Below are 27,496 nucleotides of genomic sequence, written 5' to 3'. Positions count from 1 at the left end.
TTGAAAGCCCCCCTTTTTGCTGCTCTTCAGTTTCAATATATCACAGCCACTTATGCATCTAATGGACCTCCTCAACATCACAGGATAAATCCTGGTTGAATGAGTTGCTTGTCCTCGTACTCGTCGGGTGTATTTTCATTGACGTTGAACAGCTGCATCCAGAGGCTATAGGAAGCCAGAACCATGTCACAACTCCTTCACAGCAGAGATCATCCACGCATCAGGAAGTCGCCTTCCGACTCTTCTTCTTCTTCTTCTTCGTCTTCAACCAACGAGAGCCTGAGGGTGAGCTGGCAGGTTCATGATAAGATCACTAGTGAAGGAATGTGAGACTAAATTCAATATATTTGTCACCACTCTTTGCTTCCTGTCTAATTAAAGCATTAAAATTACCCTATTTTTTAAAGGGACAGTGTGTAATATTTAGACCGTTTTTCAGGAGGTGCTGCAGGTGCTGCATTTACCATTGTCTTTAGCTAAAACAAACATGGCCGCCTCCGGAGAAGTGCCACCTCCACGTAATATAATTTAATGATAACTAGACCCATGATTATATTTAAAACATCCTGTTAGTCATTAAGAATCAAGGTCATTATTATTTTTGCAAATTTCGGAAATTTACAATCATTTAATTTATTGATTTTGAATGAAAAACGCTCTAAATCTTACACACTGTCCATTTAAGGGGTCAACATGGACTCAAACTATCACTCCTGTGAATTCTAACCTGTATTGGACCGAGACACACAACAAAGTATATAAACTGAAATGATGCTTTTGTCTAAATTTATTTACTTAGTGCAAGATGTGCCCGTTAAGTGCAACACAAATATATTATTCTTTATATGAAGGCCATAAGATGATACTAAGGTGAGAGACATTTGTACTTTCTGCTATTTAGTGGGTGACCATTTAATTATTCTGGCTGTCACGATATGTTGCTGGCATAGATAGTTGAACAAAGTTTTTTTTTTTTTTTTTTTCTCAATGCAGTACAAATAAGCTTTTTGGCATAATTTTACATTGTACACCTAATGAGTTGTGAAGAAGACACAAATGTATGGAGGAAAAGGACTCTCAAAAGCCCCCTAGCGAGGTAAGCCAGGGCACTGCCATCTTATGTTGCCATTGGTCCATTCAAAATTTTGAATGACAGTGGCTATGTTAACATTTTGCAGTGAAATTTGTCTCAGTGGGCTTTGATTTCAGCGTGGCACAATGAGGCCCTGAAACCACTCCTCCGAGGGGTTAGCATTTCCACCTCACAGGTCTTGGGTCCAATTCCAGCTCACTCTGGCTTTCCTGTGTGGAGTTTGCATTAAATTTTCTTTATATTTTTTTAAATTGTCTACCAACAGCAACATCCGCTCTTTTACAGCCTTGACCATGCCTGCATATTTAGTCCTAACATTATATTTATAGAAAATGGATGGATGGATATAACCAACAGAATACTGCAGAGTTAAATGGCAGTTCAAACTCAAAATCAATACTTCGATAGCATTCTGTCTCCCGTTGTTTAATTGATAGATTATTTTAGTGAACATTGCACACACTACAAATAAATAATATACAAAATCATAAGTTTATAAATACAATTATTTACACTGTATACCGCATGTCAAATTTACAGGTCACAAACTTTTATACAAGATCTTACTCAATTTAGACATTTTTTTAAAAATATTTTTAATAATATAATTTAAAAGTCTTTCCGAGCACAGCCATTGATTCACATCTTTTCCGTTCTATTTCATAGTTGTTCCTTAAACGGACTCCTTGAAAACACATTTGCTCTACCGGTGAGAAAAACCAGCAGATAAGCTGCACTGGACTATAAACCGCAGGGCTCAAATCATGATGAAAAAGTCGCGGCTTATAGTCATAAAAATACAGTATTTATGTTACCACCCACCCCATCAGCTTTCTCCAGCCATTTTCAAGTAAAATTGAAGACGTCCGATATGATGGAAACAATATTATATTGAGGCCAATATGTAATGGAACTGATACTCAGCAAATTATATTACTAATATTGTACTGAGCAGCCAGACTATTTCATATTAAACTTAATTTCCTGTTATACACTTATCCTCATATGTCATCAGTTATTGTAAGCTGTGGCATAATCACATACACCCAAAGATATCTTCTGACAGAATAGACAATATTTTGTGCTCGAAGGCCATGTTTGATATGTAAAATGGACTAGTAATTCTGAGGTAATTTAAAAAAATGCTGATAAAAATATAAATACATATAAAAAATATTGAGAATGATGAGTGACTGGAAGGATGGAAATGATCCATAAGGCGAGATGAATGAGCTAAATATTGAAAATATGAAAATTGAAAGTTGTAAATATGAAATATAAAATCACCCAATATTAAGACAATATGATTTTTTGGCTGGAAAACAGGGAATTGTGGGAAAACGCTAAATAATCGGAATGACATTCTAATTCTATTTGTGAGATTATTCTTACGAATAAATGGAATAATATGAAATTGGAACTGTGTGAATCAGATGAACTGGGAATGAGTTGAAACGCGTCAAAAAATGGGTGGAATAAAACAGAGGAATTCACACAATACCCTCTACATTACATGCCTTGATGATCTAATTGGTTGACACAATAGAGTGTTTTGCCTACCTCTGCTTTAGATGGTCACTATAATCTTACCCATGACGACATTTACCGACATCACACATCCAGGTTGTTTTCAACCCAAATTTAGTTTAGCTTTTTTGAGTAGAAATACTGAGTTAAACTTGGTGACTGTGGAAATATCCACGGACTCAAAAAGGAAAAGAGGAGAGGCAATGAAAGGCAGGATGACAGTGGAAAAAAAGGGCAGCGCTTCAGTCTGCTTGTGGGAACTCAGTGGAAGTATTTATGGATGTTTATCTCTCCCGCTCATCCTGCGGGAAACTCACATTTTCCACTGGGGAATAACCGGTCAGGAGTCAAGTCATCCCAATGGGAAGAAATGAGGATGGATCACATCACGTAGCCGCTTCTCAGTCTGTTTATATGTGATAGCCATTTAATTTAAACCAGAGGCTCTTTTGAGTGCATTTGCTGTCTGCTGAAGGTCCAAAAGTCTTGTAAATGTCCAAGGGAAGATCTATGAGTGTTTACACACCCTGGTTTGCATCTTTACGGTGTTTTGTTTTGTCCGTAAAGTATCCAATTCCACGCTAAAGCAAAGACGAGCTGTCTTTTTGACCTACTTTTTGTCACCTTTAAATGACCATTAACGGCTCACTTGTTTTCTAAATATGGTCATGTACATTTACAACCTTAGCTATTTGTCAACGCTTGAGTCCTGAGCGAGTGTGGTCAACAGCAAAAATAAAAATAAAAATTGGGATTTTACTGCTTAATTTACACTCCCCAATATAAATATTAATCCAAACGCCATGTTTCAACCTGTAGGGGAACATAGACTTCCCCTTTAAGATGACTGTCAAAGTGAAAAGCTTCAGATTTTTCATCCATCCAGCCACCGTGTCCCCAGTTTGTATAAGAAAGAATGAGAATAAATATTTGATAAACAGCATGGTGGATTAGCAGCATGTCTGCCGCACAGTTCTGAGGAATTAGGTTCAAATTTCATTTCTTTGTGTGAAGGTTCCATGTTTATATTATGTGCTCACTATGAATTTGAGATTTCTGGGCACTATTTTCAATCTTATTGAGGGTTCTATTAGTAGCTAACGCACTTCTTTGTAGCCGGTCCAAATGGAATTAAGGGCTTTCAGACTATAGTGGAGACCATCTTGTGTTGGATTCTATTCAAAATCAACAGAGTTCATGACCTAGTGCCAAAGATCTAGATGCCAAGGAACCAATGTGAAATCTATTATCGGTGGTTTCTGAGAGACAACTATGAACTTCTGTATAATAAGCTTCCAAATGTAATAGAAGGGCTCTTTGGTCATATGTGGCGTTGCCGAAAAGCAGCATAATTTTAACCCTCCTGTATTCAATTCCACAAATCAGTGAATAAACATTCCTCTGATGCAAGATTATTGTTAAAACGTTTATTTAATCTGATGTTGTCTATACCACTTTGTTAAGTTGTTCATAACAAAACAACAATGGGGTCTCATCAAGGATTTAACATGAACATTTGATTATCTCTGTCGGCATTGTAGGCAGGTATCAAACATATACATACATATTAGTGAAAGCACTCAACGGCTTACTTCAGCAGGCTGGAGTAATAAATCTAGCTGTGAAGGCCACTATTTCCTTTTTTGGGTGTGTTTACTTGAAGTTTATTTCAAGAATTGTTTCCTCTAAGCTGCTTTCACTGAGCTTGGAATTTTCAAAGCTAGCATGGAAAAAAAGGGGAAAAAGTTCTTTTGTCATGCACAGGTATAGAACTCCGGTTCTTGAAACCTGCTATTCTGCATGTTTTTGAGCCTTCTCTTTGAAACACACCTGATTTAAATGATTAAGGTCATTTTCAAATTCCTGCAGAGCTTGCTAATCAGCTAATCATTTAAATCAGGTATGTTGGGTGGAGAAAAACAGAAAACATGAAAGATGACGGCCCCCGAGCCCTGGAGTCCGATACCTAAGGTTTAAGGCATAGGTGTCAAAATAAAAAGAAATAAATAAATAAGTGTATATATATATATATATATATATATATATATATATATATATATATATATATATATATATATATATATATGCGCCATGGATAAGCTGCTGGTAGTATTTACAAAAGGGATGGCATACGGAAGTTTTTACTTTTGTTTTGTTTTTGTTTTTTTGTAATCGTCTGCCAACAGCAAGATCCTCTCTTTAACAGACTAAACATGTTTAGTGCCAACCTATTTATAGAAAAATGGTTAGAATGATATTTTCAACACCAACAGAATACTGTTTATTAGCAGTTCAAAAGATATATATATATATATATATATATATATATATATATATATATATATATATATATATATAGCTCTGCTGGAGCTTGAAAATAATACTTTTTTTTTTTTTAATCACTCTGGACATATCAAAACAAAACCCACCCAAGCATTTATTTGACCTTTTGTATTTTCAGAAAAATCCATTGCACTTGCATGTACAATTTCAATCTTGCCTGGCACTCCTAATGGAAATTATGTTATGAAAATATCAACTAATGACACATTTTTCCTCTATTTCAGCATGAGCGGCTATCTAGGTAGGATTTCTTGGTTGCAACATGAAAAAATCAAGTCAAACTTGCAAGCAGCAGTTGTCCTAATGACTACACTCTTCTGTTTTTCAGATTGAGCTCATCTGGCCAAACAGACTCTAGCGACATGGCAAAAAATCACGCTGAGTCGTATTTCTCACGGCGGGAGAACCGATTGTCGGCAAGAAAAAAGGCTGAAGAAGAGCTAGCACATAATGATTACAAAAAAGTATGTGATACCTTTTCAGGTTTGCTTTGAAGTAACTGCCAGAGTTGTCAACATGGGAGGGATGCGTTTTTTCTGTTTGCCTTGTCTCTCTTGCATGCATCTCCCGCCCATATCTGCAGCACAAATAGTTTTACAAGCTGATGAAGTGCTGCACCATGAGTGATTATTAAATCAATCATTATTTATTTTTTGTTGTGCTATGGTTTTTATCTGCTTTACTTATTTGGACTGAATATTAACATAAGCCTGTTTGAAAATGTGGAGAATAAACTTCCAACACTGCACATATTTCAGATGTATGAAAAAGCACTGGCCACCAATCAAAGACTCAAGTCTAGACTGGAAACCAGTAAACAGGAATTGGTTGTGATCCAGGAGCAGCTACAGAGAGCTCGGGTAACCTCAACGTACACCAGTGCAATCGGTGTGGAATTTCTTTCTTTCAATCCTTCAAATGTATTTTTTTTTCCTTGCAGCAGAAGGTGCGAAACAGCGAAGTAGGATCCAACATGCTTGAAACAGAGAAAAAGGTACCAGACCTTAATGGGTGTGACAGATATTGAGGTGTGAAATTAACCTTGTAATTCTTCTTTCACCTGTAAATATTCTTCAGATGAAAGACTCATCTTGTGGGGGGGCTAGGTATTATATTCTGGGGGTCTTTAAAACGACGCCCCAGACTAAAACAATCGGAATAACTCTGAATGGATGAGGGAGATGAACCCTTAAGATGAAAACATTATCATCATTGTCGTTGTTAGTCTCGTTCCCCACATTTTTCTCCAATGTTAATGTGTTATTAAATCGAGGAAGGAAAATCCAAAACAAAACCATGTTGGACTATTAAAATGTCATCCAAAATGTATTTCTTTATGCAGCCAAATACGTTGTGGATATAATATCCATTATAAAAACCTAGGCCACACCAAATGGAAAACCTTGTTTTAATTGACAGGAGTTTGCATGTTCTCACCGAGCCCGTGCGGGTTCAACTTCATTCTATAATTGGAGGACATTTAATGACCCACCAGTTAATATTTTGAATAATCCAAATACAAAATACTATAACAGGCCGTTTCTGAGTAAATGAACTTGTCCTAAGAACAAAACTAAAAAAACTACGAGAAAAGAATACCGGTACTTGAATATTGTTTTAAAAATACTAAATACAGTACGTCTGGAGTACCCCCTAAAAGGACATTTTTCCTGTAATGACCAAACTAAATCTCAAGTGAAACCATTCAAATGGTATTTAAATATAGTTTTTTGGTTTTATATATTGCATTGCTGTCTCTTGCATCTGTGGGAACATCCATCCATCCATCCATCCATCCATTCATTTTCTATAGCCGCTTGTCCCCACAGGGGTCACAGGCTTGCTGGCGTCTATCTCAGCTGGCTTAGGGCAGTAGGCAGGGGACACCCTGAACTGGTTGCCTGCCAATCGCAGGGCACACAGAGACGAACGACCATTCACGCGCCCAATCATACCTAAGGACAATTTAGAATGTCCAACTCACCTGCCATGCATGTTTTTGGGGAGTGGGAGGAAGCCGGAGTGCCCAGAGAGAATCCACGCGGGCTCAGGGAGAACATGCAAACTCCACACAGGAAGGCTGGAGCCAGGTGGATTTGAACCGGGACCTTTGCTGTGGGAACATTTGTTCTAAAAAATGTAACATTTCAAATAATAATTATTATTCATAGAACGTGTGTCCCACGTTGTGCATGCAAGCCTGTTACCATAAACTTTTTAGCATGGTAGAAGAGGAAGAAAGCAGTTAATTATATGACACACTAGACTTGACATCATAAACAGTTTTTTAAAGGAATGAGTAGAGCAAAGTTATGTCCACTCTTCTGTGTCGTGTTTTTATAAAATAATTATCCGTGGTCCAATGGCTTATGCAACCTTGTTGTGCAAAAAATCAGATTAAGACAATGATTTTTAAAAATGTTGTCTTTCCTATTCACAGTATTTTCTGCACTATAAAGCGCACCGGATTATAAGGCGCACCTTCCATTATTGACATATTTTGAAACTTTTTCCATATATAAGGCACACTGGATTATAAGGCACACTCTCAATTGATGACATATTTTAAAACTTTTTCAATCACAATATAGTAACACTCAAAGTAAAAACAATAACTCAAGTAATAACTCCAAACTCTCAATTTCATAACTCAATGTCAATATGAGCAACCTTGTTCGACTGTAAACACACAAAAGAAACGGGTGAAGCTTACTTTATCACTTCATTCCCCATCTACGAATCCCAATCTCAATATTGATCCATATATAAGGCACACCTGATTATAAGGCGCACCAACAGCTTTTTAAAAAACAAATAAGGCTTTTAGGTGCGCCTTATAGTGCGGAAAATACGGTACTTAAGTAAGTTTGTTGACTTGGTTGTGAGTAACTAACTAACTGCTAACAGTTTCCATTCCTGAGAAAGTTAACATTAGCTCAGATTTACTGTTAACCGCAATCCTGTTTTTTGTGTTGTATAAATATATTTATTTATTCATTAAATAACACAATAAAAATTGTACCATTAATCTGTCAGATGAACTAATCAAGCTTTTCATAGTTTATCACCTATTAGTGATGAATAAGTAGCTGAAAATCACCAAATGTTTACTTATCAAGAACTTTGAAGCCCAAATGTCCTCCAGTCCTGGAATGACTCATATGAGTAATTATAGAAAATTATAACAAAGGGGTAAGACTGAATACATTTTGTACTTCTTCCTACTCCATTTGAACAAGTAACCTGCACTGAACTGTCATCTCTATTTATGATTTTTTTTTCCTTGCTATTTCTTTTCTTTCTTTCAGTTTTGTTCTTGGTTTGAATCTTGATAACTATGCCCCTCCATGCCTTCTAATGTAGGCTGATCATGTCATCAACATGGAATTTTTTTTTCAAGGATTCCTCAAAAAAAGGGAACTTGCTTTCATCCAAAACTCAGTGATATCCATGAATCTAATGAAATTTTGAAATGTATTTAATTTCTCATAGGACAGCCGAAGTCTCCGAAAAAAAATATCTGACATGGAAGAACAAGTAAAGGTAAAGTATATGTCATAAGATTATCTCATCCGGTGTTTCCAATGTATAATTACTGAAATAATGATCTCTTTAATTAAAAATAGCCGATATCATCTACAGCCCTCATTATTTCCCAAGGCAACCTAGTCGCGTACTCCCTGCTTGGGATTCACAATCGTTGGCGTCGTCAAGCGTGTCGTTGTTCGGATGACACGGCTTGTCGCCATTGTTTCTGTCGTCTCGCTGTGACGCCAAAGCCCTCGAGGTCTCAGCGACTATCTTAAACCTCCCCGAACAAAAAACCTCTGTGTACTTCTGTGAATGAGACCTCAATACCAATGTGGCAGCTGTGGTTTGAAAATAGATCCGTAAAACAGAAAGGCACTTGTGGGGTTTCGAGAAAGTCTATGTCGTCAAGAGTTAATTTTTCAATTTTTTTCTTTTTCATCTTCATAACTCAGGGCGAGAATTAACCCATGGAATCTATGCAATAACATTGCTGTGAGCTCCACCCCTCACTCAATACAGTACTCGAAAACAACACTCAAAGGCATTGCCTGGAGATTCAAAGCGATTTATTGTCACATGTAAAGCACGAAACCACTCAGTGAAATTCTTACTCTGCCCACCTCCCGAGCAGACCACATTCCAAATTGAACAAATAATTCAATATTAGAAAAGAACAGTCCTGAAGTTGCAATGGTTGAAGTCACCCGCTGTGATGAACACAGTGTCCAGCTGCTTGTCGTGTTTACAAAAGTCCTGTCCAGTCCAGTATTTCCATATTTTAGTATATGTTTGTTGGATAAAGCACCTGTTTATTTTCTTTGGTTTAGACAAGACTGGAGATGCCATGCAATGAAAATAAACAGGTGGTTTATCCAACAAAAATACAGTAAAATATCAAAATAATTACCAGGACAGGATTAGTACATGTGACAATTCTTTGTACATTCTCTACAATCTTATACACTCATTTATAGAAATTAGCAGCAAAAAAAAGTGTGTGTGTTTTTTTAATCCAATGCTACTTATTTACTAATTCTCCACATTTTTTTAAAAATACTTTTAATACATTGCAAACTGACCTGTGTGGATCCCAATATTTACGCCATCATGAAGTCGCTAATGTGACATCTAATGTCTTATTAGCAGAGATCAGCTGGTAAATATTTAGAAATGAAAATATTAAACATCGCTCAGATCCACTGGACGAGCCTGCTAATGGATGGTTTTTCTCCATCATTTCACACAAGTGTCAGTTTCATATTAGTTATTGCATTATAGTTTTGTGCCTTCTTTCTTGCTTAGGTGAAAGCAGAACTTCACACAGAAAACCAAAGACTGAAGGATGAAAACGGAGCACTTATCCGCGTCATCACCAAATTGTCAAAGTGATTTTGTCCAAGATGAACAGAGTGATTACGTGATCGCTACTATATTTTGTCCCATGGAGACAGTACATGTAATCCCTCAGATTCTTTTTTATTTCTTTTCTTGTGAAGTAGAAAAACCCTAATTCGCATGCAAAGTCATGATCCACATGGATTTTTCATCATTCCCAAACATTGAACTCAAATAAATTTCCAAGTTTTATAGCCCAGTTCATCACCATGGAAATTGTGACCTCTGCAGTCCATTTGCAATAAATACAGTATGACTGTCACGCTTTACCTCGAAATGTAATGTCATATTTCCCTTCCAAATCTGCAATTTAATCTCAATAAAGCGAATACAAGTGGCATAGAAAAGATACTTTCTTGCGCACTCCATAATACTTGCTGAACCTGTATTATGTAGTTTATTTTAGTATTTTAATTTGCCGCAATATTATTATTCTAATGCTGTGGTTTAACCTGGTTTCTATCGAACCCTAAGGGTTTTGTGAGTTGGTCTCAGGGGTTTGGGGGAGCCTTTGCTGCAGAGGTCAAGACTTATCTTGTCAATTTGTGATAACACTCGCCGCTTGGCCATTACTGGCTGCAGGTAATCACATTACATGTTCTGCGTATAATTTAATGCGACCATTAGTCAAGTTGTGACTGACGTGGTTGTATGTCGAGAGATTCGTGATATTTTAATCAATACTAACTATGCCGCGCAACAAAATGCGGTCGGACGAATATGTACAACGTGGATTCACAAATATCACGGGAAGTGATGGGAGTCTGCGTCCTATCTGCATGATTTGCATACATGGTTCATTTTGTGCACCAGTTGAATTTGAAAAGATAAAATATATGTATTATTCTCACTAAAGAATGATTTGGTGAATGCGCTTATGAAGCTGGCGGGGTTCAGTAGTTCCAATAAGAACCACGATTTTATTCTAATGTGTTTGCAATACCGTGTGTATGGAAGCATACAGCCATCTAGCGACCAAAGATGGAAACGCAATCTGCGTTCATTACCTCAGCCATACAGGCCCCATCAACGTGCTTGCTTATATTTATTTACTTGTTGTTTGACAAATAAAAGTGTAAAGATAATGCATGTCCGTCCTGTTTATTTGCTTGACCTTATTAATGCCTTTTTCACCATATGAAACGCAACAGTGCTGCTTATCTCCTGTATTGCAACTCAATGTTTTACATGAATTGGTCATACTATAAAGGTTTCTGAGCGTTTCAAATTACCCAGGAAACACTTCCTGGGGCCCTTACTGGTAGGAAAACCTATTATTAATCGGCAAACTGGGAGTAGTAAGTTTATAAGTGGAAATGTTGATTTTATTTGTTTGTTTGTTTTCAAGTCCAGACAATTGTTACAAATCAGGACTATCCAGAAGGAGGTTCTTATTATTACCCCTTTTTTTCCCTTTTTTTTTTAATCTCATTTTCACGCACAGCACAAAAAGATAAAACAGTATTGGTTGTATCCCAGGTTTTGATCAAACATCGAGTCAAACTACCGGCACATTTTCTTTTGTTTTTTTTTTTTATTATAAAAAAAAATGACACAAGGACATAAAACCCAGCAGAAGATAATTATAACATTGGCGCTTCAAAACATGCTAGTATTTACATCATCTTGTACATACATACAGTACATGCTGTAGCCTATTAACACATGAGCTTGATGGCTGCAAGTTGTGGTTGATTCCAGTGACAAAACAGTCGGCACGAAAAGCGAAAGGCATCACTTTTATGCTACTGCTTCATTGTGAACTCCTAGCGCAATATCTAGTCTTGTTTCTGTTGGTGTTTTGGCCTCTTTGGCTTTTGATGATAGCGTTTCCGTGACAACAGTGGGACGCTGCAAGGCATGCTACATTCTGCCACCTTTTTTTTTTTTTTTTTTTTGTCTCAAGCAAAACAGCCCGGGACACATTTCAAAATGTAACACTTGAATTACTCACCAGCAACTTTTGAACTTGGAAAGCATACAACTCAAGCCCGAGAACTAAATCAGTGGACAACAGCTAAATTCAAATTGTTAGTTTTGAACTTGTGTGACCCTGCCTAGCTCAAAAAAGCTTACACAGTGGAATTAACTGTACATGTGTCATTTTAAGCTCTGCAAATGTTGATAAAATAATTTAAAAACCGTTGGCAACTGTTTAAAGTAATTATTATTCTCTTTATATTTGTGGCTTTTAAACTAAAAAAACAAGTTATGGTAGTGCAGTACTATCGCATCTGAGCTAGCTTACATGGTTTTTGAAGTCACAAAAACACTTGTTAAATAAGATGATCTAGCATATTGAGGACATTTCCTGATGAGTCCCACACAATTCTCTACATGATGATGCCATAGTGATTTTTAATCACTTATTGGCATTGCCAAGGTCACATTTTATCATAAATCACAAGTTTTTTTGCTATGACAGGAAAAACGTGACCCTGAACGATTATAACATGCCGCCCAAAAATTGGAACATATTGAATTAGATTTACATTGCAGGTCCAAGTGGCGAATACCAATGTAATGCCTATCTGATTATTACTCTATCCGACCTTAGTAACTCCACAAGTGTCAACCCTAGGCAGCTAAACTAACAATACTGTGGTACCTCGAATTGCAAGTTAAATTTGAGTTAAATGATAAGTCATGGCAATTTCGCAATAAGTTTGAAATGTATAGAAAAAAGACCCATAAAGGCCCTTTTTGTTTCTTTACCTTACAAAAAGGAGCAGTGTTATCGCGAACATACCTGGCAAAATCATAGATGATCCATAGACGAACTATTGAAACCAGCAACGATGTTGTAGTATTTAAACCTTTTAACAGTTTGTGTAGCACAGCACACGAGTAGAGCAAACACATGGGGGTTTAACATATACTGCCCCCTTGTGGTTCGGGTGCACACACCAGACACAATGCGTTAATAGATGAAATTATGACGCACAAACCGCTTGATACTTTAAATTCTATCGAATGATGTACGTTTTTATACAGTGTGAATGTTTAAAGTGCTATTTTTCTTATTCAATTTAATTTGTCAGGGTAGAATGAATCAATTTCAATGTGGAAAGATGTTTTACATTTGAGTGCTTTGAGTTACAAGCAGGACCTCAGAACTAAATAAACTCTCATATAAAATAAACTCTATATATATATATATATATATATATATATATATATATGTATATATATATATATATATATATATATATATATATATATATATATATATATATATATATATATATATATATATATATATATATATATATATATAGTTCCAACTTTATATTTATAGTTCTCGAGATAGTCAAGTCCATATTTGTTATGCTCCCTGACATACCCCACTTGTGTCACTTTGGAGCAATTAAGAATAAGTGTAATAATCAGAATTTCTGTCACATGAACCATGCAGGGTAAAGCCAGGTGAAAAACGCTTTGCAAGATAGGTGTATGCTATAAAATCAGAGAATGGGAAAATATTGTTGTTACTGAAAACCAATTATCGGACATAGCTGCCAAATGCAATTCCTTACTATCTTATACCAAACAAATTCCAACAACAACAACAAAAAAATAGATTACAAACCGTCTTAGTTCACACGTTCATATCCATGCTTAGTTTAAGGTGAGTCAGGTTTTACATCCACGCGGTCGTTTCAGTTGGCACAATACCAGCGTCCCTGCCTACTTTTTATTGACATTTATTCAAGTCTAAGAATACATCTCAATACGTCCTTCATTCGTGTAGATGTATAGTAGAACAAGTCACCACGGTCACATGAACAGAGCAATTCTCGGATCTGAACCCTTTTATTCGGCCATCCATTTGCCAGTTGATGTCAGGATATGTGAGGTGTGCATAGTCGAAGCAGGGGGGCAAAGCATGCTCTACAAACTAATCCAAAACTTTAATTCAGCTCAGACTTCAGTCTAGAAGAATCTTGAAATGAAAGAAAGTCAAGTCGGGTCACTCAGTAAGCAGACACTAATATGCAAGATGGGATGCCTTAAAACCCAAACCGAATCTAATCTGAGTCATTTGCTGAGCAGGTTTTATGACAAGTCGGGTAAAGTCATGCAAAGTTTAATTGAATAAAGGGCTTCGATGGTGAAGGACTTAGCTGGTTACTTCTTGGCCGCCAAGGAGGCCAGCTGACCGTCGATGTCCTCCTCTGGTTGCAAAGCGTGCCACTGGGCGATGGGGCGGCGCGGGTTGGCCAGCATGTCGGACCAGTGCTTGAGACCCAGCCCCGTGGCCTTGCTGCCCACAAAGATCTTGCCGATTGCGTCATTCTTGCCGATCTTATCGTAGTCAAACACAGTGACAGCCACCAAGATTTTCTGCAATCGCAGCAATCGCACATTTGTCAGACAACTACACTTGTTATTCTCAAACTGGGTAGCAAAACACCCTGGTGTCTGTGAGCCTTGGGGGGTCATTAGCGATAAATCATTACATGAGTCAATGGATAAATACATTTCAGCCCTAGATCTGATGAATGTTTGACATCAAATCAGACACTCCGAGGTGAATCGTTACCTTTCTCATCAAGAAAAATATCTTTGATTTTGCTTTCAAGGAAGTAGATTATGACATTTTTTTTCCACTTTCCACAATTAAAGTATCAATCCAGTGCAAATTATTGTTTTTAATAAGTAATTGTCTTTCACTGTACTCTTTAAAAAGGCTTACAACCTCATATTTAGATTGGGGCATTCTTCTTCCACTCCATATTTGTGTTTTATTTATCGATTTATTTGTTTATTTGTTTGTTTGTTTTTCAACAATACAGTAGCACTCCTCTACAACAAAAATGATGTTTGCAGACAGAAATTTTTCACAACAGGGGGACTTTTCTTGATAGCAAATCTATGTCTCAGACGTAAACATAAAACATTGTTGTGCAATCTATAATCTGACTGAAGTTAAAAACAAAACCATCCAACTAGCCCACAAGTGAAAAGAGAACAAGAAAGAAAGAAATAGCCACATCTAGAATAAGCATTCATTTTCATACTTACATCAGTTTCTTGCATAATGTCTTTCACTTTGCTTCATCCATCTTTCATCTTTATTACTTTTATCGTGTCTTCAAGTTTAAACTTGGTTTAAGCTTGACGCGGCCACGAGCTCCACACATCATTTGCTGTTATTTCGGCTCCCACGCCCCTGTCCTCGCAGAACAGATTTTCTGCAACGCGTACCTGTAATTTCTGTACGAGCGTAAATCTTGGTGGAGAAACTATTGCTTATTAAAGTTCGCTGGTACAAACACCTTTATGATTCGGCTGAAAGAACTACCGTGACTTTAAAACTGTAAGACAGAGCACACAAAACCCGGACAAGCAGATTTAGAGACAGTTTTTTTTCCTAGAGCTATTACTGCAATAAATAATCACGGAATATAATCAAGTACTGCATTTTAAACCATACTCACTTTCTTCACTTGTGCAATAATGAGCATTATCTGAGCCATTCATCCATGTGCAATATGTGTACTGCGTGCGAGAAAAGCCTCAGACCAAACTACCACTACATATGCTGTTGTTGTGTGTGTTTTAAACATTGTATTTATATACTGTTATATTTTACTCTATTTATTCTGTTTTTTAACGAAATGCACTAAGGAGTAGCACCCAAATTTCGTTGTATGCTATACAATGACAATAAAGGCGATTCTCTGATTCTCTGATTCTCTCTAAACAACTTCTCATGAGTACCACGTTGGGGACAAATGAGAAATCTGTTAAAAAAAAAAAACTCTTGGAAGAATTTAGATCGTTTGAATCTATACTGGTATTATTTACCTCTATTATACAGTGGTGTTGTTTATATCCCGTACCACCTAGGGCAGGGGTCACCAACCTTATTCAAACTGAGAGCTACTTCTTTGGTACTGAGTAATACGAAGGGCTGCCAGGTTATTTGAAGTCACCGATCATGTTAGTGAGTCTTCACAATAATTAAGGAACATCTGTAAGTCACTATGTAAATCAAGTGTAATATGTAATGTAAATGTAATATACTGTATGTACAATTCTTTGTAAAATTCATAGAAAATCACCAATGTTCTAGCTCTTGAGAGCTATTTGCAGAACAGGCCTGTGGGCTACTACTCATGTGATCTTTGGGGGCTACCTGGTGCCCATGAGCACCACATTGAGGACCCCTGACCGAGAGTATGGGAGAATTGTCACAGTCCACCATTTCAGCCACCTCACTTCCAGCTTCACCACACCCGCTCAGCCCTCCTTCTAATCAGCCTCGAACACCAACACCTGCAACCATTTACCCGCTCAGTATAAAGCCCGGTCACTTCCCTCCACAACCCGCCAGATCGCCCTGGAGGAATGGCGGCACTGGCTGGAGGGAACGAAGATCCCCTTTGTGGTGTGGACAGATCACAAAAACCTCGAGTATATCCGTCAGGCTAAGAGGCTGAACTCCCGCCAAGCTCGTTGGGCATTGTTCTTCACCAGGTTCAACTTCAACCTCTCCTACCGCCCAGGATCCCAGAATATCAAGCCGGACGCCCTCTCCAGGCAGTTTGAACTTGAGGACAGTTCATGCCGGGACCCCGAGACTATCCTTCCCCCGTCATGTGTCATTGGCTTGCTCACCTGGGAGATCGAGGAGAAGGTGAAGTCAGCTGCCAAGGGGCAGACTAAACCAAGCCAATGTCCCAGTAACCGTCTGCCTGTCCCCGACTATCTTCGTTCCGAAGTTCTACAGTGGGCTCACTCTTCGAAATTGACTTGCCATCCCGGCATTCAACGGACCCTGATTGTCCTCAGACGACGGTTCTGGTGGCCCTCTATGGAGAGGGACGTGCGTGAATTTATCCAGGCCTGTCCCATTTGTAGTCAGAATAAATCGTCACATCAGGCTCCTTCCGGGCTGCTGCGCCCCCTTCCTGTTCCGCATCGCCCTTGGTCTCATGTTTCACTTGACTTCGTGACCGGTCTACCTCCATCAAACGGTAACACAGCCATCCTGTCCATAGTTGACAGATTCAGCAAAATGGCTCACTTTGTTCCCCTCCCGAAGCTTCCCTCCGCAAAGGAAACGGCACAACTCCTGATTGACCATGTTTTCCGCCTACATGGGCTTCCCCTTGATGTGGTGTCAGACAGGGGTCCTCAGTTCAGGGCGGCTTTTTGGAAGGAGTTTTGCCGGCTCATTGGCGCTACGGCCAGCCTGTCCTCCGGGTTCCATCCGCAGACCAACGGGCAAACGGAGAGAGTAAATCAGGAGATGGAAACTGCCCTCCGCTGTCTGGCATCCCGAGACCCTGCCTCCTGGTCGGCCCAGCTCCAGTGGGCAGAGTATGCCCACAACACGCTGACCAGCTCCGCCACAGGAATTTCCCCCTTCGAATGCGTTCACGGCTACAACCTCCGTTGTTTCCGGCTCTAGACGACGACGCCACCTGCCCGTCTGCCCTTGCCTTTGCTCGGCGGTGCCGCCGGACATGGGCCCGAGCCCGCTCGGCCTTGCTGCAGGCCAGTAAACGCTACACTCGGACGGCCAATAGGCGGCGTACTTCGGCCCCAACGTACCAGGTGGGTCAGAAGGTCTGGTTGTCCACTAAGGATTTGCCCCTTCGAGTGGAATCCAACAAACTCGCTCCCCGTTTCATTGGTCCCTTCCCCATCCAGAAGGTACTGAACCCGTCAGCTGTGCGTCTTGCCCTACCTCGCTCGATGCGTGTTCACCCAAGTTTCCATGTCTCCCGAATCAAGCCTGCAATAGATAGCCCCCTGGTTCCCGCGCTTCCGCCTCCTCCGCCTCCTCGGTTCGTTGATGGGGGCCCGGTGTACACAGTCCGGCGGCTGCTCCGCTCCCGTCGCCGCGGCAGGGGCCTCCAGTACCTAGTGGACTGGGAGGGGTATGGCCCGGAAGAGCGGTCTTGGATCCCAGCCCGCCAGGTTGTGGATGCCTCCTTGGTCTCTGACTTTCACCGCCTTCATCCTGATCAGCCATCTGGACCGTCTGGGCGTCGTGGCGCGCCCCGGCGTGTTGCCCGCCCCCCCGCCCATGGGGTTTCCCCGGCCGTTGGCCTTTCCCTCCCGCCCAGTGGTGGCCTTGGGACGTCGGGAGCCGTCCCTTGATGGGGGGGTTCTGTCACAGTCCACCATTTCAGCCACCTCACTTCCAGCTTCACCACACCCGCTCAGCCCTCCTTCTAATCAGCCTCGAACACCAACACCTGCAACCATTTACCCGCTCAGTATAAAGCCCGGTCACTTCCCTCCACAACCCGCCAGATCGTCTCTATGCGCTACGCCAAGCTTTCCAGCAATTCCTCCTGCCAGCCTGCCTGTTGTCCGACCTTGTTCGCCCTTGACCTCCCGATTGCCTGCCGAATTGACTGGATCCTTGGTATTTCGACCTTGCCTGCCTCTGACCACCCGCTAGCCTGCCGTCTTTACCTGTATGCCCGAGCCCCCCTCCCGTCTCGCTCCCTTTGCCCGACTCCCAGCCAAACCCCAGCTCTCCCGACTCCAGAACCCCCCAGACGTCTGTGCCACGCTCCCGTCAGCTCCCACGACTACCCGCACCTTCTGTTCAATAAACACTCTGCCATTGCCCTTACCAGTGCGTGCGTGCTCTTGGGTCCTCCCTCGTCCCGCCGTAACAAGAATATAATCTGACTAAAGCCGCACTGAATATAAAATGCTGCAAAACGCATGTCGGCGTGTCAAACATCAATCAAGTTAGACTTTTTCTGCAAGCTTGTTTTCATTATAGTTCATTTCAATGCTAGGTAAGAAAGAGGGAGGCTTCAGTGCATTAAGATTATTTCACACTGGGGGATTTTTTTTTTTTTTTTTTTTTTACACATGCAGGTTTTGTTGTAGAGTTGTAAAGTTTCACTTTATATTTACAGTTGACTTCACAATTAACAGGGAATTGGGACCAGGTCGGAAAAACAATAATTTTCATATGAATGACATTGTTTTCATAAGTTATATATGAGGGTGCACATAACTGGTACGTTGGTACATGTGTGACAGAAGGCACTGATGCATAACGTCACATGCTTCACTTTGCGCAATCGTGTTCATACCTAACTTTGATCCATGAAAACTGAATCTGAGCTGAACATATTTTTCTGTCTGAAAAATGGCTCCAAGATGTGCCGCGGCTTGAAGTACACTTAATGATGTATAATATTTACTACTCATGTCCTCAGCTAGCAGACAAAATAGGTGCGTTTGACACAGGGTCGAAATTTTTCAGTCATCCTTCATTTAATGTATGAGAGCATGTGAATGTAGTGCAACTTATTGCTAATAAACAAGCAAGATGAGAATCAACAGCGAATTGCTTTCTGGCTAGGTGATTAAACAAACTGGCAGGAATTACGCGAGTGCTGTGCATTAGTTTTCTCCTCGCCTTTCATAAAGCTAAAAATGTTATATATCATAATTTCACCAGTCCAGAACACTTGAGAAGAGATTTTCTTCCAAGTGTTCCCTGACCTAAAATAAGTTTGACACCCCTTTTAGTCCCTTCTACAAAGCATAGGAAAACAGCTCCTTTACCTGCATCTGTTCCAGTGGGATTTCAAAGCTGAAGGATTCATTGTAGTACGGGTTGAGGGTGTTCTTCTTCACTGTTGTCTTCTTCTTCTTCAAACGCTTACCTCCCTGCAGCAGCTGGATCTTCACATATGGGTCTGCAAAAGACCAAAAATAAATTAAACATCATCGACTTCGGTTTAAAGGGTCATAACACTCACCATCATGAGTTTGAGAAAGCTATGCAGCAAAATATTATCACAATGAAGGAACGCTCAGTCGTGGATACAGTTTTATATTTGAGTCTTTTATATTTATAAATCATCAAAAGTCCCAGGATTGAAATCCTCATTTGAAAGTTCAACTGCACTCTTTGTTTGGAACCCCAAACCGGGCTTGAAACCCTAATATAAAACAAAATCCCTCGCATGAAACCCTCATCTTTAACTTTCATGTTTACGTGAAACTCAATCACAATCTTTTTTGAAGACCTAATCCTGGTTTGAAACCGTAATTCACAGGCCTAATATGGAATTGCAAAATTGATTTTAAAATGCATGTCTCAAACCCAGAGTGTTTTTTGTACAAAATATTTGCTGTCATCATAACTTGACTTCTGCGCTGGCATATATTAGTGATATATTGCAAGACATTTCTTCTTGCATGCAAATTCAGGTTATATTGTCATCGTAAAAGAATTCCATGGTATACTGATGCGGCACTTTAATAACATTTTTTGATAAATCTTCTCCCTACCAGATAATCCACAGGCATCCATCTTTTTCAAATTCTTGGCCTCCAGGATGCAGACAGTGAGCTTCCCTGCAGTGGGGACGTAACGCAGGGAGATGCAGATGTCCCCGAGTTTCTCAGGCTGAAAAAGCACAGATGCCAGAGCCGTCAGGTATGAAGACTGGTGTTTAATTAAGAATAATGAAACAATGTTAGAAATCATGTCTCCATTCATTGCCAGGACCAGCTGTGCCGCTTTTCCCTTGACAAGTCAACTAACCATTTTGAAATCTTTCATCCAGTACGATAATGCCTAGTGTAAATTACATTTAAATAAAACTAAAGGTTTAGAAGAATAGCTGACTCTCAGCTTGTGAAATACGAGGGCCCAGGCAGAACCCACGTGGGCATGGGGAGAACATGCAAACTCCACACAGGAAAGCTGAAGTGAGTTGAAATTGAACTCGGGACCACACGCGCGACCAAGTTAATTTAAATCCTTTATTCCTTGTGTGCTTTAAGCAAAGAATGTCAGAGACCTGCACTTAAAAATTCTGTAAACTGCATAAAACTGTACAGGGAAAAACAAAAAACAAAATGCCTATCATGCCTTACTCTAACCCTTTCTAATTGAAGGCAATGTCAAAAAGTTACAGTACAATCCCATCATTTCAGTTTGCATGGCTACCTCCTCTTGGTCAGCGCTTTCAAGGTCCCGCCACTCCTCGATGGGCCGCCCGAGGTCAATGGTGTTCATCGGCAGCTTCACTTCTCCGATGACATCGTGTTTGGAGAAGCGGTCATAGTCGAAAACAGACATTGCCAGAGTTTTGCCACCAAGCTCTTCATAGGGCACCTGGAATGATGAACAAAAATGATTATTTAAGACACCATTGCAGATGTCCAGCTCAAACAGTGAAGGGTCTTACAAAAAAGGTAATTGCAGTTGTGAGGCAAAAAATCGAGTGTTCGCATTTGTCACTCACATTGACATCTATGGGTTATTTAGAGTCCTCCGTTAACCTAATGGTTGTTTTTGAAAAATGGGAGGAAGTCAGAATATCTACAGAAAATGCAAAAGCCAGGAGACATCAAACAGTAAAGTGAAGCAAATCCTTACCACTAAGTCAACATGGTCATCCGAAAGTATCCATCTATTCATTTTTTTAAGTACTACTTGCCCTAATTTGGGTCATTAGTGAACTGGAGCATTTCCAGCTGTCTTTGGAGGAGAGAACCCTGGACTGCAGAACGCAGGATGATATAGACATTTACTTTAGTGACCAGTCCAGACCTTGCCTCTCATCCAAAGTCACATTAGGTAGGCTCCAGCTGACCAGCGGTGGGGAGGTATAAAAATCTATGGGTGGCAAGTCAATCGATCAGTTAAGATAATTCCTTCCAGTGCCATCTCCAGGCTCCTGTGAAAAACTAAAATGGACAAGTTGGTGTATCATGAACTTTAAAGATTGGAAATGAAGACATGCTCATCCCACCAGAGGAATGACTGTACAGGACTGTACGGCAGGTGCAGCAAATGTGCAGACAGGCAAAACTGAATCTGACTCGAAGACATTTTGTCAGATCCCTTTAGACCTTATTAGCTGAACAAGCAGCGGCATAAAACATTGCTAATAGAATTGATGCCTGCTAATACTTGGGCTTTTCCAGCTTTACCTTGAAGACAAAGGTCTCATTGAAGACAGGGTTGAGCGTTTTCTTGTGGACTTTGGTGTCAAACTTCTTCTTTTTGTCAGGGAGGAGCAAGACTCGAACATATGGATCAGAAGTCCCACCAGAATCCATAGACATCAGGTCTGCCGCCTGAAGGATGCCGACGGTGAGCTGTGCAAGGAAAGAAGAAAACATAGCTTGATTTATGCTACTTTCTGGAGACACTGTCAAAGGATCGCAGTCAATCAACATGCGTCTCGACTGAGCAGAGATGAATTAAAATTCTTCAATGTCACAAAAGCTACAACAACAACTTGACCAAACAAAACAACATTCGGTATTTTTTGTTCCAGTTGACACTGTCATCACCACTCAAATGATCACGGCTTGCCAGTGAAGAAAATCGCAACATGTGCAACCTTGTATTCGTCCTTTGGAATCAACCCTAAAATGATGGGAATTATCCACTGCAGGTCTCACTCGCAATGCCTTTGATTGTTGGAGAACAACTGAAATTAGTACCATTCTTATTTTGACAGAGTCACCAATTGTGTGTACCAGAACACTGAAAGACAAAGTGTAGTTTCCAGGGAGGAAGAAAAAGAATGAATACTATTGGTGTGATACGATGGTGCATCAAAGTCATGGTTACGGTTGGTTTTGAGGTGGCAGCTCAGTTTCCATGGGGTAAAGTCATGGAGCAGTATGTAAAACATGACAACAACTATTGATACGGTCATGAGGTTGGAGTTGTATATAAGAAGTACCGTGTCTCAAATTAGTACTGTTGCCGATAGTGACCACCTGATTCATGTGTATGAGGATTCGTTGCGAAGCGAGAATGGCGCGAGTCCAACAGATATGTCTGTCCAATATAGAAGTACTTATTTGTTTTGGGTTTGTTCTCTTTCTGGTGTAGTCACCTCCTCTATGTGCGAGAATCTTCCTCTGATTATGTTTATTCCCATTCTCACAAAGACCACTAGTCTGCCCTGTTAGACTTGTGTTTATTTGAAGCTTCATGTATAAAGAAACCAAAAAAAAATATTTTCCAACCTATTTTACTTATCTTGCCATAATACTTGACAATCCACGTACTTTACGAAAATCCAAATGTGCCATAGTCTATCAATACATTAGCCTAGTGCAGTAGCTATGCTAAGTGGTTACCTATCATTGTGACATATTATACTGGGAATGAAAAAGGATTCCTCTTTAATATTAAAAGATCTTACAGGGGGTATAGAGTTTACATTGGAGTTCAGATTAAACACAAAGTGTTCTGAAGGCAATCAATCATTTATGCTAATGCAATTGCAACATCATAATTACCATGCATACATATGAAACAGCAAAATAAAGAACAATAAGCTTGGCAGAAATTTAACTCTTCTTCAGGTGCGAAACCTCAAAACCCTAACCTCAAAAAGTTGTATTTTGAAATGTATATATCTATAACTATATAGCTAGCTATAGTGCCTTCATAGAGACCCACTGACCTTTGTGTTTTCAAAGTCGTAATCAATCGAATACTGCAGCTTGCCCAGTTTCTCTTGCTCCTTCTCCTCTTCCTCCTTCTCTTCTTCCGTGAGCCCAGTCTCTCCTTCATCATCGTCATCATCCTGTGGTTTCTGTGGTAATGGAATGAAAACAACATTATATCAAATGTCAAGGAACTATGGAGCCCCCGTAAACTGCTAGCACGCCGTGGAACCCCTTTGAGTACAGTGAGTATAGTGTCTGATTACAATAATATCAACAATGATTTTTTTTTTCTCATCCAACTTTTAGGAACTCTGTCTTCTCATTTGAGCTCTTCTGACATGCTAGGGCAGAACAGGGGCACCCAGTCAGTGAAGGCATCGCATGCGCGTTTCATCAGCATTCCATCACTCCCATGAGTCTCCTGTTCAAGAGGCTTAAGCTGCAAGGTCCAACAAGCAAGTGGTTAAATCGTTCCTGTTAAATCCAAGGGGATATTTTATTTGACAAGCTCTCGAGCTGACTTTTAAACCGCATGCCATTTTTCCACTCCCATAGTGTATTAGTCTTGCTCAACTCAGTAGAATTGGGGCCATTTGGGTTTGTACTTGAAAATATGTGAAAACCTGACCACACTGAACCCATCATAAGGTATATAAACATACAAACAAAACCCATGGGGGAAAATAATCGTCTCCTGTATTTACTTGTTGGCCACACTAAGTTTATTTTATTATTATTTTTTTTTAACAGGAGTAAGCAGCAGGAAGATTTTGGCAGGCAAGTGGTGCCTGTGGAGGAGAGTTAGACCTCTTGTTTTCCTTTTTGCTGGCCTTAGTACAAACTATTTAATCTGAGACTGTGGTGAGTGTCTGACTAATGTTAGCATACGTTTTCAATGTTGCTATGTTCAAGATAGAAGTCATCTTTATTTATCAACAAGTGAATGGCAGTGGTTAGCCATTTTGTATCAGTTAAGCACTCTTGAAAATATAGTAATGCCTTGGAGGAGTCAATAGCAGGACGTAGGTAGGTACTGTACCATGTAATGGTAAGGGGGCAACATATCGGATAAATGGTTGCTAAAATCTCCACTTTTGTGTATGCATTACAAGTACATGGGAAGCACTTCTACTCAAATCACCACTACTGTTAAAGAAAACAACTTTTCATGAAGACTGTGTTGCATCTCCAGTGATTTTCTACAACAGTTTTCGTCTTCTGAGTCAAGTCTGAGCTGAACTCAATCTTAGCAGACTTTTTGTGAGAGACAGGGTACACCCTAGACTGATCACCAGTCAATCACAGGGCAGACTGTCCTAGAATTACTGTTAAATTAAGGCCTGAAACTAAATTACCCTTAATTGACCTTTCAAAGGGGTCCTTGAGGTCATAACAAGGGGTTGGTTTTCATGCAGTCATGTTCATCATTGCCCATAAATCCAACACAACATGCCCTGCAGCACATGCATTGATTAATAGTGTTAGATCATCTCTCTGTGGTCCGTATCGCTGCGTTAGATGGTTACACGTTTTCTTCGAAGCAGATTGTGGTTTTCCAAGGTATTCAAAGGGGAAGTCAAACATAAAAGAAGCCATTCCAGAGAACCCACCAAACCCTACAACAGTCAATCCACCTACCGTTGAATGGCGGTCCACCACGGTCAAGAAACACAAGGCAGACACATAGCCAAAAAACAGGAAGGAAAGCAGAGAGAGGAAGAGATTCAACTCATAAGGCAACAAGAGAGAGAGAGTTGCTGTCATTGTGAAAAATGACACACTTGTGTAGAAACTTCACAGATGTTAATGAAGTGCCTTAATTAAAGCGCCACGATCAGGCAATGCGGGCATCAGTCGATGAGAGTGCAGATTAATCAACATGTATGTGCTTAATTTATCAAGTGGAACTTGTTCTACTGTCGCCCACTCCATAGTTTTCACAAAGCGTGTCATTTTTCGTTGCAGTGGAGTACATTTGAACAAACACAAAATTGGCTAAAACGAAGGGAAAATGTTGGCTCTCTGAATTACACTGCTAAAGAAGCAAACACAGTTGTTAGCAACTATAAAAACATGAAGAATTATTTGATTAATACATGAAAAATTGTGATAGAATTGTGATTAGGGTTATGAGATTTGACTAAGGGGCACTAGAATTAAGTTTTATGGTTGGGGTCTGGACTCAGGAGTTGGAATTTGGGTTCCAACAAGATTTTGAGGTTGGGTATGAATATACGAGGAGTTTCAGAAATGTCCCAGGTCTGATGTCACAAAAGATGATTCAACTCTAAAACAACTGGTTTCAGCCTTTGAAGGTTAAGGGTCATGGAAGATTTCTGACACACCTTGTACAGTTGAGGTCTGGGTTAGTTTTTAGTGTCAGGGCCACTGTTAGATTGAGTTGTAACATGTCGTGTTAGGATTGCAGCTAGGGTTTCAAGTAAGAGGGTTACGCTTAGAGTTTATGTTTGTATTATGGGTCAAGAGTTGTCGTAAAATGATCGTAAGGGTATGGAAGACATACCTCGCCGCCCTCCATGTTCTTCATATTGAAGCCATCCTTGCCCTTCTTGCCCTTCTTGTTCTTCTTCTTTTTGCAACAGCACTTCTTAATGATGCAAAAGCAGCAGGTGAGCACCAGCAAAGCCGCCACCACCGCGATGGCGATCAGAGCCCATGGGGGCACTAGCGGGACAAAGAAAATGTTAAACTAAAAAAACATGACCATCCCAAACACAAAGGACTCACATGGGATTTTGTCAATTTCATTCAGGAACTTGCTCTTGATCTCCTCAAACATGTCGTTCTTGCTGATCTCTGTGTTGTTGCCAGAGCTTTCGGCCACCGTGGAGATGGCAGCCGGGGTGGGAGCCATACTGGCGGCGGTTGTGGCTCCAGTGGCCTCGGCGGGGGCCACCGGCTGTGGCCTCCTGAATAGGTTGAACTTCATTGCCAGAGAAGACAAGGCACGGCGTCCCTAACAAAGTGGACAAAAAAAGATGTGATCCACGATGAGGGGATGGTCTGTCTGGGGTCTTCAGTCAGGTGAACTCCTGTTACTTAAGTGGGAGCCACGTACCGGAGTTTAACCCTTTCGCCGTATTTAGTCTAATCTTTTGATCTTTACGTCAGATGCATTTTACATTATAGGGAAAGACATTTGGGACCTGGAATTTCAAAGAAATGGTCACATGTCAAAGTTCAATATGGCACAAACACTCAATTATCTCACTACCAGGAGTGTGTCATCCTTTCCTGGACTACTGGGAGAATAATGTGGAAAAAAGCGACCCAAAAATGGCTCAAATAAGCATGTACCTCTCATTTTGAACAAGATCAGCAAAACGATGATTGTAAAATACCTCTAAAAGTAATAATGAAGTCTGATATCTAGAATTATGTGTTAGTACCGGGTTAACGATTGTCTCATGCAGTTGGGGCATTAGGGCAAGGTTTGGGGTCATAGTTAGTGCGTTAGATTGATGGGTCCTGCTCAGTAGGGAAGATTAAGTGTTGCGGTTGCAGTTAAAGGGTGAGCGTTTGATTTTAAATTTAGGGTTAAGGCTAGGATTTAGGATTATGGGTTAGGGTGAGATTTACAGAGTGAGGTTGAGGTGTTAGTTTTGGCAGAAGGGTAGGGGTGAGAATTAGGGAAATGTATGTTCAGTTGAATAACATAACGATTTAACGTTGGCTGGATATTGATTGAACTTAAAATATTTGCTCATAAGACATTAAAAACAAGGTAAAAGTCAAAGATTCTCTTGATGCAACTTATCATCAGTGATGGATCAGTCAGCATTCAAAGCTGTGGACAAGCACACTTTCACTTGGGCAAAAAATCGCAAACTCATCCATTACCGCAGACGACATGAGGGCTTACTGTCTATCTAACAAATGGACAAAAGTCGCGGCTTCTCCAGAAAAGATGGATGAGGCTGACTCAGTACAAAATTAAAAACCCTTTTTGGGCAGGTGATGAGGCAAAGAAGTAGCGAAGCCACTAATATTAATTTCAGACTTTTCTTCATGACTTGGTAGCATTGTGGCTGAATTGAATAAAACAAATGCCGTGCTACCAAAAGACCTCAGCACTTGAATGAGTTGTGGCTGTGTCTTGAAGGACTTACTGCACCCAAAGTTAAGTTCCCAGCTGGCAGACTGACAAGACTGCGAGAGTCACTTGAA

At 40.1% G+C, this 27,496-nt stretch overlaps 2 protein-coding genes across 4 annotated transcripts in view; one reads left to right on the top strand and one right to left on the bottom strand.

Annotated features, from left to right (window-relative positions):
- Positions 1-47: 47 nt before the first annotated feature.
- On the top strand, positions 48-10,974 carry LOC148418619 (protein phosphatase 1 regulatory subunit 12B-like). Its single transcript, XM_088423717.1, has 7 exons — positions 48-285; positions 5,188-5,204; positions 5,292-5,427; positions 5,722-5,823; positions 5,904-5,957; positions 8,456-8,506; positions 9,797-10,974. The coding sequence occupies exons 1-7, from the start codon at positions 184-186 to the stop codon at positions 9,881-9,883; spliced, it is 549 nt and encodes a 182-aa protein (XP_088279843.1). The 5' UTR covers positions 48-183; the 3' UTR covers positions 9,884-10,974.
- Positions 9,044-27,496, bottom strand: part of LOC148418618 (synaptotagmin-2-like) — a 33,353-nt gene continuing 14,900 nt past the window's right edge. For 2 of the 3 annotated variants that reach the window (XM_088423715.1, XM_088423713.1), the window contains exons 2-9: positions 26,057-26,285; positions 25,833-25,993; positions 23,323-23,454; positions 21,827-21,994; positions 20,838-21,005; positions 20,174-20,291; positions 19,442-19,575; positions 9,044-14,233 (exon numbers count right to left, since the gene is read on the bottom strand). In XM_088423715.1, the coding sequence (XP_088279841.1) occupies positions 14,018-14,233; positions 19,442-19,575; positions 20,174-20,291; positions 20,838-21,005; positions 21,827-21,994; positions 23,323-23,454; positions 25,833-25,993; positions 26,057-26,258 (1,299 nt within the window). In that variant the 5' untranslated portion in view covers positions 26,259-26,285 and the 3' untranslated portion in view covers positions 9,044-14,017. The remainder of the gene's footprint in view (positions 14,234-19,441; positions 19,576-20,173; positions 20,292-20,837; positions 21,006-21,826; positions 21,995-23,322; positions 23,455-25,832; positions 25,994-26,056; positions 26,286-27,496) is intronic. The other variant, XM_088423716.1, reaches the window with a different exon arrangement.

The sequence above is a fragment of the Hippichthys cyanospilos genome, chromosome 9 (genome assembly GCF_059441005.1).
Source record: "Hippichthys cyanospilos isolate Australia breed blue-spotted pipefish chromosome 9, RoL_Hcya_1.0, whole genome shotgun sequence".
Classification (NCBI taxonomy): Eukaryota; Metazoa; Chordata; class Actinopteri; order Syngnathiformes; family Syngnathidae; genus Hippichthys; species Hippichthys cyanospilos.
The sequence above is the reverse complement of the archived record's forward strand: the minus strand, read 5'-3'. Positions and strand labels throughout refer to the sequence as shown.

Excerpts from the sequence above, each read along its gene's own strand:
- LOC148418619 (XM_088423717.1), top strand. The coding sequence starts at position 184 with ATGTCACAACTCCTTCACAGCAGAGATCATCCACGCATCAGGAAGTCG. Across the intron at positions 5,958-8,455 it reads TGCTTGAAACAGAGAAAAAG|GACAGCCGAAGTCTCCGAAA; the intron begins GTACCAGACCTT and ends AATTTCTCATAG. Across the intron at positions 8,507-9,796 it reads ACATGGAAGAACAAGTAAAG|GTGAAAGCAGAACTTCACAC; the intron begins GTAAAGTATATG and ends TTTCTTGCTTAG.